Below are 13686 nucleotides of genomic sequence, written 5' to 3'. Positions count from 1 at the left end.
TATATATATATATATATATATATATATATATATATATCCACTATTATATAATCCAAAGCTCTTATAACACTCTCATCGAACCCTCCAACATCTAGGCTTAGTGCACGCAGAACCGACACCCCTCGGGCCCCCACCCCCTGTACAACCCTACTTAACCAATACCTAACACCCTCTAGTCCCCCACAAAAAGTATACTGCATGGAACGCAGTCTCATCCTCCCCACAGATTCCACACCTTCCGCCCACAATTACCCCTCTGGTTCTTAGTACCTCCCCCGACGGTAGTATGCCATGCAGAAAACGATACGTTACCTCCCTTACCCTAGGCTTTAACTTCAACTTGCTAAACCTATTCTAAATGCTCTTCCATGCGTACATGGGGAACAATCCCTCAACTGGTACAACAATCCTTTCTGCAAGCAGCCTACACAAAACCCCTACTCGAATTTTCCTGGGTTCTCTAACCAACATCAAAGCCCTCAAAACAGTTTCACGTTCCCTCAACTCCACACCACCATACAACTTACCCAACCTATCATGTACTTTTCCCAGCTGCCCTCCACTCACACCTTCGCGCAAAACCTCCCATTTAAGAAACACACATTTAATCCTCCTTCTCAGATCCATCAACCCCAACCCACCCTGGCGCACAGGTAACATTACAACCTCTCTCCTCAGCCAATCGCACCTTGAACCCCACAAAAAGTTAAACACTCGTCTCAGAATTCCCACAATCGCCGTCCCTGTTAATGGGAACACGGCTGCTACGTGCCAAACCTTACTATACAATAATACATTTATAACAATCACTCGTTGCACGAGAGTCAGATGATGAGGTCGCAATGCACCCAGACGCCCCTGAATCCTTTCCATTAATCTATTCGAGTTTTCCTCTCGAGCAGCATCCAAGTCATCCTTATAGGTGATACCACAAATTTTTAAAAACACCGTTTCTTTTCTCACAATGTTACATCTCCCCCCACCCCCCACTCCACCAAATCACCCAACCCCATGATCATTGACTTCTCTCTATTTACCTGCATCCCTGTTGCATTTCCGAACTGTTGCACAACATCATCCAAAACACCCAACGCCATCCCCTCTCGAACCAGGACTGTTGTATCGTCTACATATCCTATTATTCCAGGCCACACTTTCCCGACCTCCCCCACACCTCCACTGGTGTCACATACACAACTTTCAACCATTCTATAGAAGGGGTCCTGAATGCACGCAAACAACATTTGTGACATGGGACACCCCTGCCTAAGTCCCCTACCCATTACAATCTCCTCCCCCAAGCATCCATTAATCTGAACCCTCATCTTAGCTCCATTGTACAACGTGGTTACCCAATTAACTATTTCTTCCCCACAACCCTGCCTCCTAAGTATAGCTTCCAATGCTCCCCTTTCCACCCTGTCATAGGCCCCCCTGCCAGTCTAAGGCCAACAACGCCACCCTTCCTCCCCCCCCTTTTGACTCCACAAAACTTCTCAGTATTCCATGGCCCTCAATCATCGACCTTCCAGGCAAACCATACTGCGTTTTCGAAACCACTCTCCCTACCACACATTTAAACCGATTATCCAAGACTTTAGCGAACAACTTATAATCAGCACATAACAGAGATATGGCACGGTACTACTTGAGGGTGTGCTGCCCCTTACCCTTCTGGACCAACACTACAACTGCTGTTGCTTGCTTGTCCCCCATCACACACTTCTCCTTCATCTGATTAAATAACCTACCCATGAAACCCCTTATCACCTCCCAATGTTGAAGGTAAAATTCAGCCGGAGATTGTCTATTCCCGGTGCGTTGCCCTTCCTCATTCCCCTTAAAGCCAACTCTATTTCCTCTTCCGTTATTACCCCCCCTAAAGCCTTTCTATCACTCTTCCCTAAATTACACGTTACATACTCACACACCTTCTCTAAATCCACATTCCCCACCTTCCCACTTGTCCAATACCCTTCATACCATTTATCCGCATACGCACACATTCCTTTCTTAGTTAGTATCTCCTGACCCATTCTATAACCCCCCGCCATCTCATGTACCTCTAACCTCGGAATAGCTGTAACCTGCTGTCTTTGTTTTTGACGTCACAACACACAGGTCGATGGCTTGTCTCCCCAAAGCACCTCCTCTACCCCTGCCTGCACCCTTACCGCTTGAAACCTCTCATTTTGTAACTCCCTCAGTCTCCCCTTGACCTCGACAATTTCATCCATAGGATAGTTGCCCCCCACAGCCCCCTTCCCATAACAGCCCCTTAACCTGTCCTCTAAATAATTTGAAAGGCCATATTTTAAATCATTTATACGTTTGCCCACCCCCACATAAGAGTTCCTAATCCTTTCCTTGGCTACACAATCCCACCATTGTACGACATCTTTCACTCCCTGAGCCTCCTCGCTAAGCTCCTTCCATAGGACAGAAAATCCCGCTAACCCCTCCTCATCACTCAATGCACTTATATTTAATTTCCAGTAACTCCTGTATATTTCCGCAAGCGCCTCCCACCCAACCTCCACCAACACTGCTCTATGATCCGACCATGCTACTTCTACAGTTTTGAAAGATCTCACTACAACCCCGTGAGAAAGATACACTCTATCTAACCTCGCTGCATACCCTCTCCTAACAAATGTATGTATGTATATATATATATATATATATATATATATATATATATATATATATATATATATATATATATATATATATATATATATATATATATATATATATATATATATATATATATGTCGTGCCGAATATGTAAAACTGGTCAGTTAGCAAGAACTCATTTAAAATTAAGTCCTTTCTAAAATTTTCTCTTATACGTTTAAAGATATATTTTTTTCATTAATGTTGATGTAAAAATTTATAATTTTGCACCAAAAGGAACTTAGAAAACTTACCTAACCTTATTATAACAAGAACAATTTATTTTAGCCTAACCAAACTAATATATTTTAGATTTGTTTACAATAATTTAATACTAAACAAACACAATGAAATGTATTTTTTTCGCTAGGTTCAGGATGATTTTGGCGAAATTATTGCATACGCAAATTTTCACTTGTCCTTGATCTTCTTGCCGAATAAGGTAAGCAAAAATTTGTTTATGCAATAATTTTGCAGAAATCATTCTGAATCTAACGAAAAAAATATATTTCATTGTGTTTGTTTATTTTTAAATTGTAAACTTATGTAAAATATATATAGCTGGATTAACCTAAATTAAATTGTACTTGCTATAATAATTTTAGGTAAGTTTTCTAAGGTTCTTTTCATATGAAATTATTAATTTTTACATTAACATAATTTTTTTTATTAACACATTGGCCGTTTCCCACCAAGGCAGGGTGACCCAAAAAAAGAAAAACTTTCATCATCATTCACTCCATCACTGTCTTGCCAGACGTATGCTTACACTATAGTTATAAAACTGCAACATTAACATCCCTCCTTCAGAGTGTGGGCATTGTACTTCCCATCTCCAGGAATCAAGTCCGGCCTGCCGGTTTCCCTGAATCCCTTCATAAATGTTACCTTGCTTACACTCCAACAGCGTGTCAAGTCCTGAAAACCATATGCATTCATTCGCTCCTATCTAACACACTCACGCGTGTTTGCTGGAAGTCCAAGCCCCTTGCACACAAAACCTCTTTTACCCCCTCCCTATAACCTGTCCTAGGCTGACCCCTACACAGCCTTCCATCCACTACAGATTTATAGACTCTTGAAGTCATTCTATTTTGCTCTATCTGTTTTACATGTCCAGACCATCTTAATAACCCTTCCTCAGCCCTCTGGATAATAGTTTTGGTAATCCCACACCTCCTAATCTCGAAACTACAGATTCTGTGCATTATATTCACACCATACATTACCTTCAGACACGACATCTCCACTGCCTCCAGCTTTCTCCTTGCCGCAACATTCATAACCCATGCTTCACACCCATACAAGAGCATTGGTATAGCTATACTCTCATGCATTCCCCTTTTTGCTTCCATGGATAAAGTTCTTTGTCTCCACAGACTCCTCAGTGCACCATTCAGCTTTTTCCCTTTGTCAGTTCTTTGATTCACCTCATCCTTCATAGACACATCTGCTGATATGTCCACTCCCAAATATCTGAACATTCACCTCCTCTATATTCTCTCCCTCCAATCTGATATCCAATCTTGTATTACCTAATTTTTTTGTTATCGTTATAACCTTACTCTTTCCTATATTCACTTTTAATTTCCTTTTACATACCCTACTAAATTCATCCACCAACCTCTGTAACTTCTCTTCAGAATCTCCTAGAAACACAGTGTCATCAGCAAAAAGCAACTGTGACAACTCCCACTTTGTGTTTGATTCTTTATCTTTTAACACCACACCTCTTGCCAACACCCGAGCATTTACTTCTCTTACAACCCCATCTATAAATATAATGAACTACCATGGTGACATCACACATCCTTGTATAAGGTCTACTTTTATTGGGAAATAATCTTCCTCTCTCCTACATACTCTAACCTGAGCCTCACTATCCTCGTAAAAACTTTTCATCGCTTTCAGTAACCTACCTCCTACATTTGCCACATTGCTTACCTATCCATCCTATCATATGCCTTTTCGAAATCCATAAATGACACAAATACCTCTTTACCTCTATCTAAATACTGTTCCCCTATATGTTTCACTGCAAACACTTGGTCTACACATCCCCTACCTTTCCTAAAGCCTCCTTGTTCATCTGCTATCCTACTCTCCGTCTTACTCTTAATTCTTTCAATAGTAACTCTGCCGTACACTTTACCAGGTATACTCAACAGACTTATTCCCCTATAATTTTTACACTCTCTTTTGTCCCCTTTGCCTTTATACAAAGGAACTATGCATGCTCTCTGCTAATCCATAGGTACCTTACCCTCTTCCATACATTTATTAAATAAAAACACTCCAAATCTATATCCCCACCAGCTTTTAACATTTCTGTCTTTATCCCATCAATCCCAGCTGCCTTACCCCCTTTCATTCTACCCACTGCCTCACGAACTTCTTCCACACTCACAACTGGCTCTTCCTCACTCCTACAAGATGTTATTCCTCCTTGCCCTATACACGAAATCACAGCTTCCCTATCTTCATCAATTACTCAAAATATTCCCTCCATCTTCCCATTATCTCTAACTCTCCATTTAATAACTCTCCTCTCATATTTTTAACTAACAAATTCATTCTTTCCCTAGGCTTCCTCAACTTATTAATCTCACTCCAAAACTTTTTCTTATTTTCAACAAAATTTGTTGACAGCATATCACCCACTCTCTCAATTGCTCTCAATTTACATTGCTTCACACTCTCTTTACCTCTCTTTTTCTCTCCATATACTCCTCCCTTCCACCAATCGCTCCCTTCCGTCAATTGCTCGTCTTTCCTCCTGCACCTATTTTCCTGTAAGCACAAACTTCTGCTGAACACTCTAACACTATATTCTTAAACTTACCCCATACATCTTCTACTCCATTGTCTGTACTCTCACTAGCCCGTCTATCCTCCAACAGTTGTTTATATCTTACTCTAACTGCCTCCTCCTTTAGTTTATAAATCTTCACTTCTCTCTTACATTCTGTTTCCATTCTCCTTGTATCCTATCTACCTTTTCTCTCACTGTAGCTATAACTAAAAGGTGTTCTGATATATCTGTGGCCCCTCTATAAACATGTACATGTTTATAGAGGGGCCACAAACTACTGTCATTTCGCATTGCATCATATCTTGTATACTTATTTATCCTCTTTTTCTTATAATATGTGTTACCTATAACCAAACCCCCTTCTATGCAAAGATCAATGAAATGCTCCCATTATCATTTACACCTGGCACCTCAGACTTACCTACCACACCCTCTCTAAACACTTCTACTTTATCATTTATGTCCCCTACCACGATTACTCTCATTTGGCTCAAAAGTTCTTACACACTCGCTTAACATCTCTCAAAATCTCTCTCTCTCCTTTATAGTCCTCTCTTCTCCAGGTGCATACACACTTATTATGACCCACTTTTTACATCCGACCCTTATTTTAATCCACATAATCCTTGAATTTATACATTTATATTCCCTCTTCTCTCCATAACTGATCCTTCAACAATATTGCTACCCTTCCTTAGCTCTAACTCTCTCAAATACTTCTGACTTAATCCCATTTATTTCTCCCCAATGAAACTCTCCTACCCCTTTCAGCTTCGTGTCACTTAGGGTTAGGACATCCAACTTCTGTTCATTCATAATATCAGCAATCATTTCTTTCTAATCATCCTCACTACATCCGCGCACATTCAAACATCCCAATTTTATAAAGTTATTCTTTTCCTTTTTTTTAATAATTTATACAAGAGAAGGAGTTATTGGCCCATTGCTCCGGGCATTTAGTCGCCTCTTACGACACGTATAGCTACGGAGGAAGAATGCTGTTCCACTTCCCCATGGAGATAAGCAGAAATAAACAAGAGCAAGAACTAGGAAGAAAACATGCAACCTTGCATGTTTAGGAGACTGAAAAAGACACCAGCAATCCTACCATCATGCAAAACAATTACAGACTTATGTTTCACACTCATTTGGTAGGACGGTAGCACCTCCCTGGGTGGTTGCTGTCTACCAACCTACATAAATGAAAACAAATGTATCTTTATACGTTTAAGATATAATTTTAGATAGGACATAATTTTAAATCATGTCTTATGACCTAATTCGTCCAAAATAATCTGCATAACAAGCGGCTTTCTTTGTAGTAGTATATCATTGATGTTGTTTAGACCTGTATACCTTGTACATGTACTTGTTAAAATCTCTAGTAAGGCTGATGCATGCAGGGGATGAGATGAAAAGCTGTAAGCCTTCTCCCTGAAAGCTGGCTGCCTTGGATCAACGTCTAGCATTGTGCTAGGCGCCAGTGTGGTGAGAATGGCAATGCACTGCGTACCTTGTTCCAAAGTTCGTAGGTTCGAGTCTCCTTCAGCCAGAGATCAGTGTTTGTGTACATTTCGCCTGCTCTTGCGAATTCCTTGCATATATATATATATATATATATATATATATATATATATATATATAATTTATTTATTTGTTTTTCAACAAACTGGTCATATCCCACCGAGGCAGGGTGGCCAAAAAGAAAAACGAAAGTTTCTCTTTTTAAATTTAGTAATTTATACAGGAGAAGAGGTTACTAGCCCCTTGCTCCCGGCATTTTAGTCGCCTCTTACAACACGCATGGCTTACGGAGGAAGAATTCTGTTCCACTTCCCCTTGGAGATAAGAGGAAATAAACAATCATACTAGGAGGTTAATCTCACAGCACAGAGTGGTTGGACCACACATGTGAACCCGGAGTTTGTTATGAACCTGTCTAGCAAGGAATTAAACAGTGATCAACAGGCATTAAGCTTTGTGCCCTCAACTAATGATGTTAATTACGTAGACTTAGCAAAATTGTTTTGCATGCTGGAAAAAGACGGTGACTTGACCCCTGATACATTTAATATGCAAAGGTATGATATATGGAACATTACTCCAGCTGGTGCTCTCCGACTGCCCATTAAGATTCACAAAAGCTGACAAAGAGCTCAATAATGATCAGATTTTGCACCTCTCAAGAGGTGATAAATCTAAGGGAGCTGTTATTTTCGACAAAACTGATTATTTAAAGAAATTAAACCATTTATTGAGTGATAATGAAACGCATGAACCGCTCATTAAAAACCCCGCTGACCAAGTCAACAACCATTTTAATAAACACCTTAAAACGTTATTGAAGGGGAATGATGAATTAATTAAATATCTGTCTGCTAGGTCAGCAACTCTACCATATCTATATTGGGCAATCAAGACCCATAAGGCAGGATACCCAGCCCGTCCCATTATTAGTTCAGTAGGCTCAGCAGAATATAACCTATCTAAATGGTTGGTTAAACTTCTAGCTCCCATGGTTGGTAAGATCTCAGACGCACAGACTAAAAATAATGTTGACTACTGAAAGGCTCCAGAAATTAAATGTCCCTCATGACTTTACCCTAGTGAGCTATGATGTCACAGCTCTGTTCACCAAAGTCCCTGTCCCTGACTTGCTTTCGTACCTCAAAGAAGAACTAGAAAACTTCCCCATGCCCTTCCCCACGTAAACAATAATTAAATTGATAAAACTTTGTGTTACTGATTGCAAATTCGTATTTGAAGGAAAATGCTACACTCAAAAACAAGGCATGGCAATGGGAAATCCCCGTAGCACCTTTATCAGCAACCTGTTTATGGAATTCTATGAGACAAGACTTCTTAAAGACATTCTCCCAGATAAAGCTAGTTGGTTCAGATATGTAGATGATGTTCTTTGTTTGTGGCCCAATGATCACAACATTGATGAGTTCCTACCCAGACTCAATGGCTTAGTACCTACCATTAAGTTCACCACAACATGAAATAAATAACACTTTGCCGTTCCTAGATGTTTTAATCCATCGTGTCGATAGAAAATTCAAATTCGCAGTTTATAGGAAATCCACCAATGTGTCGTCATACATTCACTACTATTCCAACCACGAAACCAGGGTAAAAAGGAGTGTGTTCCTCACAATGTTCTTGAGAGCCTTGCACATCTGCAGTCCAGAGTACCTAGAGGACGAAATCAGCAAGATGTTCAACATAGCCACAAAACTGAGATACTCTAGGGATTTTGTCGAGAAGGCACTAATGTCAGACGCCTCTGGCCTCTTCCCTGGTAGGCCTGCTCTTGGGCACCCCTACCTGGTTTCCTCTCCATTCTCTTGCAATATTGCAAGCTCTTGGAAAAGTGTTGGCTGCAACATGAAAGACCTAGAGTTATCATTCAACTTACCCTTGTGGTTGTTTTGCATATTATTATTATTATTAGTAATATTTGTAGTAGCATATTCGAAAATAAAGACTAAACCGTGTATGTCATACAGAGCGATGCATGAAGTGCTGAGGTTAAGGGATCAGGAGAGAGTATAAAAATTATATGTGATCTTCAGTACTGGGTAAAGTGTGTAGCAGTATTTTTATGTAAAGAGTGGTGGGCAAGACTGTTTATGGCAGAAGAGAAACATGGGCAACCTATGAAGGGAAGAGGAGGTTTAGATCAAGTATTGGAACTGAAGCTATGCCTAATTAAGCGTTAGATAATGTTCATTACACTCGTGGATTGGGAGAAAGCATTCGCTGGGTTGGTACTCTCAACATTTTCTGTATGTTGCCGTGCATTAATTCCATGTTGTGAATTAGAGAGCTCAAAGATCATATATCATATTATTAATCACTTGTCCTTTCTTTCAGACTGCCGTAATTATTGCAATAAAAGTAAGATTGGAAGAAGCAGCATATGATTACGAGGAATATGACCTTGAAGAGGAGGCTGCCCCTGGTTCTGCTGAAGGCGGCTATGATGCCGCTCCTCATCCTCCTGCTGACGGCGGCTATGTTGCTGCTCCTCACTCTTCTGTTGAAGGAGGCTATGATGCCGCTCCTCATCCTCCTGCTGACGGCGGCTATGTTGCTGCTCCTCACTCTTCTGTTGAAGGAGGCTATGATGCCGCTCCTCATCCTTCTGCTGACGGCGGCTATGATGTTGTTCCCCACCCTTCTGTTGAAGGAGGCTATGATACCGCTCCCCACCCTTCTGTTGAAGGAAGCTATGATACCGCTCCCCACCCTTCTGTTGAAGGAGGCTATGATACCGCTCCCCACCCTTCTGTTGAAGGAGGTTATGATACCGCTCTCCACCCTTCTGTTGAAGGCGGCTATGCTGTTGCTCTCCACTCTTCTGTTGAGGGCGGCTATGATGCTGCTCCTCATCCTTCTGTTGAAGGCGGTAATGATGCTTCTCTTCATCCTTCTGTTGAAGGCGGTTATAATGCCGCTTCTCACCCTACTGTTGAAGGCGGCGGCTACGTACCTGCCCCTCCATTTATCGGTGAAGGCGGCTATGTACCTGCCCCTCCATTTTCCACTGAAGGTGGTCATGACGGTGTCCCTCCTTCCGCTGAAGGCGGCCATGGCCGCCATATACGAGACACTCTGCTGGAGAAGGCGTGGACGGTGACGTCTGCTGACACACATTCAGACGCAGAAATCTGCATTCCCAAACTCTTGTGCCATTTACACAACAAGAAGCTAGATGCTCGCTCTCAGGAAGAAAATCTCATCCTTAAAATTTTCTCTAGCAGTCCTGAGCCGCTGTTGCCCTATAAAGCAGCACTCCTGAAAGCCACAGAGGTCGGTGGTGAGGCCATATGTGATGAGGTGTTCCGCAGGTGTCCCCTGGCTAGACAAGAACTTACTAGTCTCCTGCGGCAGATGTGGGGCTGCGGCAGCTTCATTCCCCAACCTATGATTTAGAGGTGGTGTTGCGGTTGTCTCCTTAATAAACTACTTTAAAGATATTGTACGACTCGGGACACTGCATATTATATCAGCAGAAAGGAAATATATTTCAATGCTTTATGTGAAGCGGTAAACCCATGTGGGTCATTCAGCGCTACGATACATCAAGACTCGCTACTTAAAAATCATTCAGAGATTTATCAGAGCGAGAACAAACAAATGTTAATTATACATGATGTTAAATAGGTGGGAGCAGGATGGTACCATGTTGTGAAAGGTCAAGAATATGTTGTACAAAGGGAGAAGGAATGGTTACAATGTAAGGCATGATAGTCTTTCTCCCTCTCCCCACCAAACTAAACTTTCTCTCTCTGAACCTAAAAACTAGACTTTCTTTCTCCCTAAATCTGCAAACTACACTTTCTCTTTCAGCCTAAGCCTATAATCAGATTTTCTCTCCCTCAGCCTAAAATCCAATTTTTTTTCTCTTCCTCAGCCTACAAACAAACTTTCTCTCAGCCTAAAATCCAGATTTTCTCTCTCCCTTAACCCACAATCAGACTCTCTCTCTCTTTCAGTCTAAAAGCCAGATTTTATTCTCAGTCTAAAAGCCAGACTTTCTCCATTAAATTACAAGCTTGACATTCTCCCTCTCTTAGCCTACAGATCTCTTTTCTTCCTTAGCCTACAAAGTTTCTCCCCCAGCCTACAAACTTTCTTGTTCAGCCTACAAACTTTCTCCCTCAGCCTACAAACTTTCTCCCTCAGTCTTCAAACATTTTCCCTCAGCCTACAAACTTTCTCCACAGCCTACAAACTTTCTCACTCAGCCTACAAACTTTCTCCCTCAGCCTACAAACTTTCTTGCTCAGCCTAGAAATTTTCTCCCTCAGCCTACAAACTTTCTCCCTCAGCCTACAAACTTTCTCCCTCAGCCTACAAACTTTCTCCCTCAGCCTACAAACTTTCTCCCTCAGCCTACAAACTTTCTCCCTCAGCCTACAAACTTTCTCTCTCAGCCTAGAAACTTTCTCGCTCAGCCTGCAAACTTTCTCGCTCAGCCTACAAACTTTCTCCCTCAGCCTACAAACTTTCTCCCTCAGCCTACAAACTTTCTCCCCAGCAAACAAACTTTCTCACTCAGCCTACAAACTTTCTCCCTCAGCCTACAAACTTTCTCGCTCAGCCTACACTTTCTCTCAGCCTACAAACTTTCTCCCTCAGCCTACAGCCTACAAAGCTTTCTCCCTCAGCCTACAAACTTTCTCGCCTCAGCCTACAAACTTTCTCGCTTTCTCGCCTCAGCCTACAAGCTTTCTCGCTCAGCCTACAAGCTTTCTCCCTCAGCCTACAAGCTTTCTCCCTCAGCCTACAAACTTTCTCCCTCAGTCTACAAACTTTCTCCCTCAGCCTACAAACTTTCTCCCTCAGCCTACAAACTTTTTCCCTCAGCCTACAAACTTTCTCCCTCAGCCTACAAACTTTCTCCCTCAGCCTACAAACTTTCTCCCTCAGCCTACAAACTTTCTCCCTCAGCCTACAAACTTTCTTGCTCAGCCTACAAACTTTCTTGCTCAGCCTACAAACTTTCTCCCTCAGCCTACAAACTTTCTCCCTCAGCCTACAAGCTTTCTCCCCCAGCCTACAAACTTTCTCGCTCAGCCTACAAACTTTCTCGCTCAGCCTACAAACTTTCTCGCTCAGCCTACAAACTTTCTTTCTCAGCCTACAAACTTTCTTTCTCAGCCTACAAACTTTCTCGCTCAGCCTACAAACTTTCTTCCTCAGCCTTCAAAGTTTCTCTCTCAGCCTACAAACTTTCTCGCTCAGCCTACAAACTTTCTCCCTCGGCCTACAAACTTTCTCGCTCAGCCTACAAACTTTCTCCCTCGGCCTACAAACTTTCTCCCTCAGCCTACAAACTTTCTCGCCCAGCCTACAAACTTTCTCCCTCAGCCTACAAACTTTCTCGCTCAGCCTACAAACTTTCTCGCTCAGCCTACAAACTTTCTCCCTCAGCCTACAAACTTTCTCGCTCAGCCTACAAACTTTCTCGCTCAGCCTACAAACTTTCTCGCTCAGCCTACAAACTTTGTCCCTCGACCTACAAACTTTCTCGCTCAGCCTACAAACTTTCTCCCTCAGCCTACAAACTTTCTCGCTCATCCTACAAACTTTCTCCCTCATCCTACAATCTTTCTCCCTCAGCCTACAAACTTTCTCGCTCTGCCTACAAACTTTCTCGCTCAGTCTACAAACTTTCTCGCTCAGCCTACAAACTTTCTCGCTCAGCCTACAAACTTTCTCGCTCAGCCTACAAACTTTCTCGCTCAGCCTACAAACTTTCTCCCTCAGCCTACAAACTTTCTCCCTCAGCCTACAAACTTTCTCGCTCAGCCTCCAAACTTTCTCCCTCAGCCTACAAACTTTCTCGCTCAGCCTACAAACTTTCTCTCTCAGCCTACAAACTTTCTTTCTCAGCCTACAAACTTTCTTTCTCAGCCTACAAACTTTCTCGCTCAGCCTCCAAACTTTCTCCCTCAGCCTACAAACTTTCTCCCTCAGCCTACAAACTTTCTCGCTCATCCTACAAACTTTCTCGCTCTGCCTACAAACTTTCTCCCTCATCCTACAAACTTTCTCCCTCAGCCTACAAACTTTCTCCCTCATCCTACGAACTTTCTCCCTCAGCCTACAAACTTTCTCCCTCAGCCTACAAACTTTCTCCCTCAGCCTACAAACTTTCTCGCTCAGCCTACAAACTTTCTCCCTCAGCCTACAAACTTTCTCGCTCAGCCTACAAACTTTCTCGCTCAGCCTACAAACTTTCTCGCTCAGCCTACAAACTTTCTCGCTCAGCCTACAAACTTTCTCGCTCAGCCTACAAACTTTCTCGCTCAGCCTACAAACTTTCTCCCTCAGCCTACAAACTTTCTCGCTCAGTCTACAAACTTTCTCGCTCAGCCTACAAACTTTCTCGCTCAGCCTACAAACTTTCTCCCCCAGCCTACAAACTTTCTCGCTCAGCCTACAAACTTTCTCGCTCAGCCTACAAACTTTCTCGCTCAGCCTACAAACTTTCTCCCTCAGCCTACAAACTTTCTCCCCAGCCTACAAACTTTCTCCCTCAGCCTACAAACTTTCTCCCTCAGCCTACAAACTTTCTCCCTCAGCCTACAGGCAGACTTAATAAAGTTAATCTACATTAGGCTAGACTTAACATTTAATAACCTCAAAAAAACAGGTTTATCATTTATTATTTATTAATATTT

General features: G+C 42.1%; 1 protein-coding gene across 1 annotated transcript in view; it reads left to right on the top strand.

Moving 5' to 3' along the window:
• Positions 1–11364, top strand: part of LOC138851301 (uncharacterized) — a 35643-nt gene extending 24279 nt beyond the window's left edge. Inside the window, exon 3 of the mRNA XM_070080288.1 lies at positions 9368–11364. Within this exon, the coding sequence (XP_069936389.1) occupies positions 9368–10429 (1062 nt within the window). The 3' untranslated portion in view covers positions 10430–11364. The remainder of the gene's footprint in view (positions 1–9367) is intronic.
• Positions 11365–13686: the final 2322 nt, after the last annotated feature.

Source organism: Cherax quadricarinatus, unplaced genomic scaffold, assembly GCF_038502225.1.
Source record: "Cherax quadricarinatus isolate ZL_2023a unplaced genomic scaffold, ASM3850222v1 Contig282, whole genome shotgun sequence".
In the NCBI taxonomy this organism is placed as follows: domain Eukaryota; kingdom Metazoa; phylum Arthropoda; class Malacostraca; order Decapoda; family Parastacidae; genus Cherax; species Cherax quadricarinatus.
The sequence above is the reverse complement of the archived record's forward strand: the minus strand, read 5'-3'. Positions and strand labels throughout refer to the sequence as shown.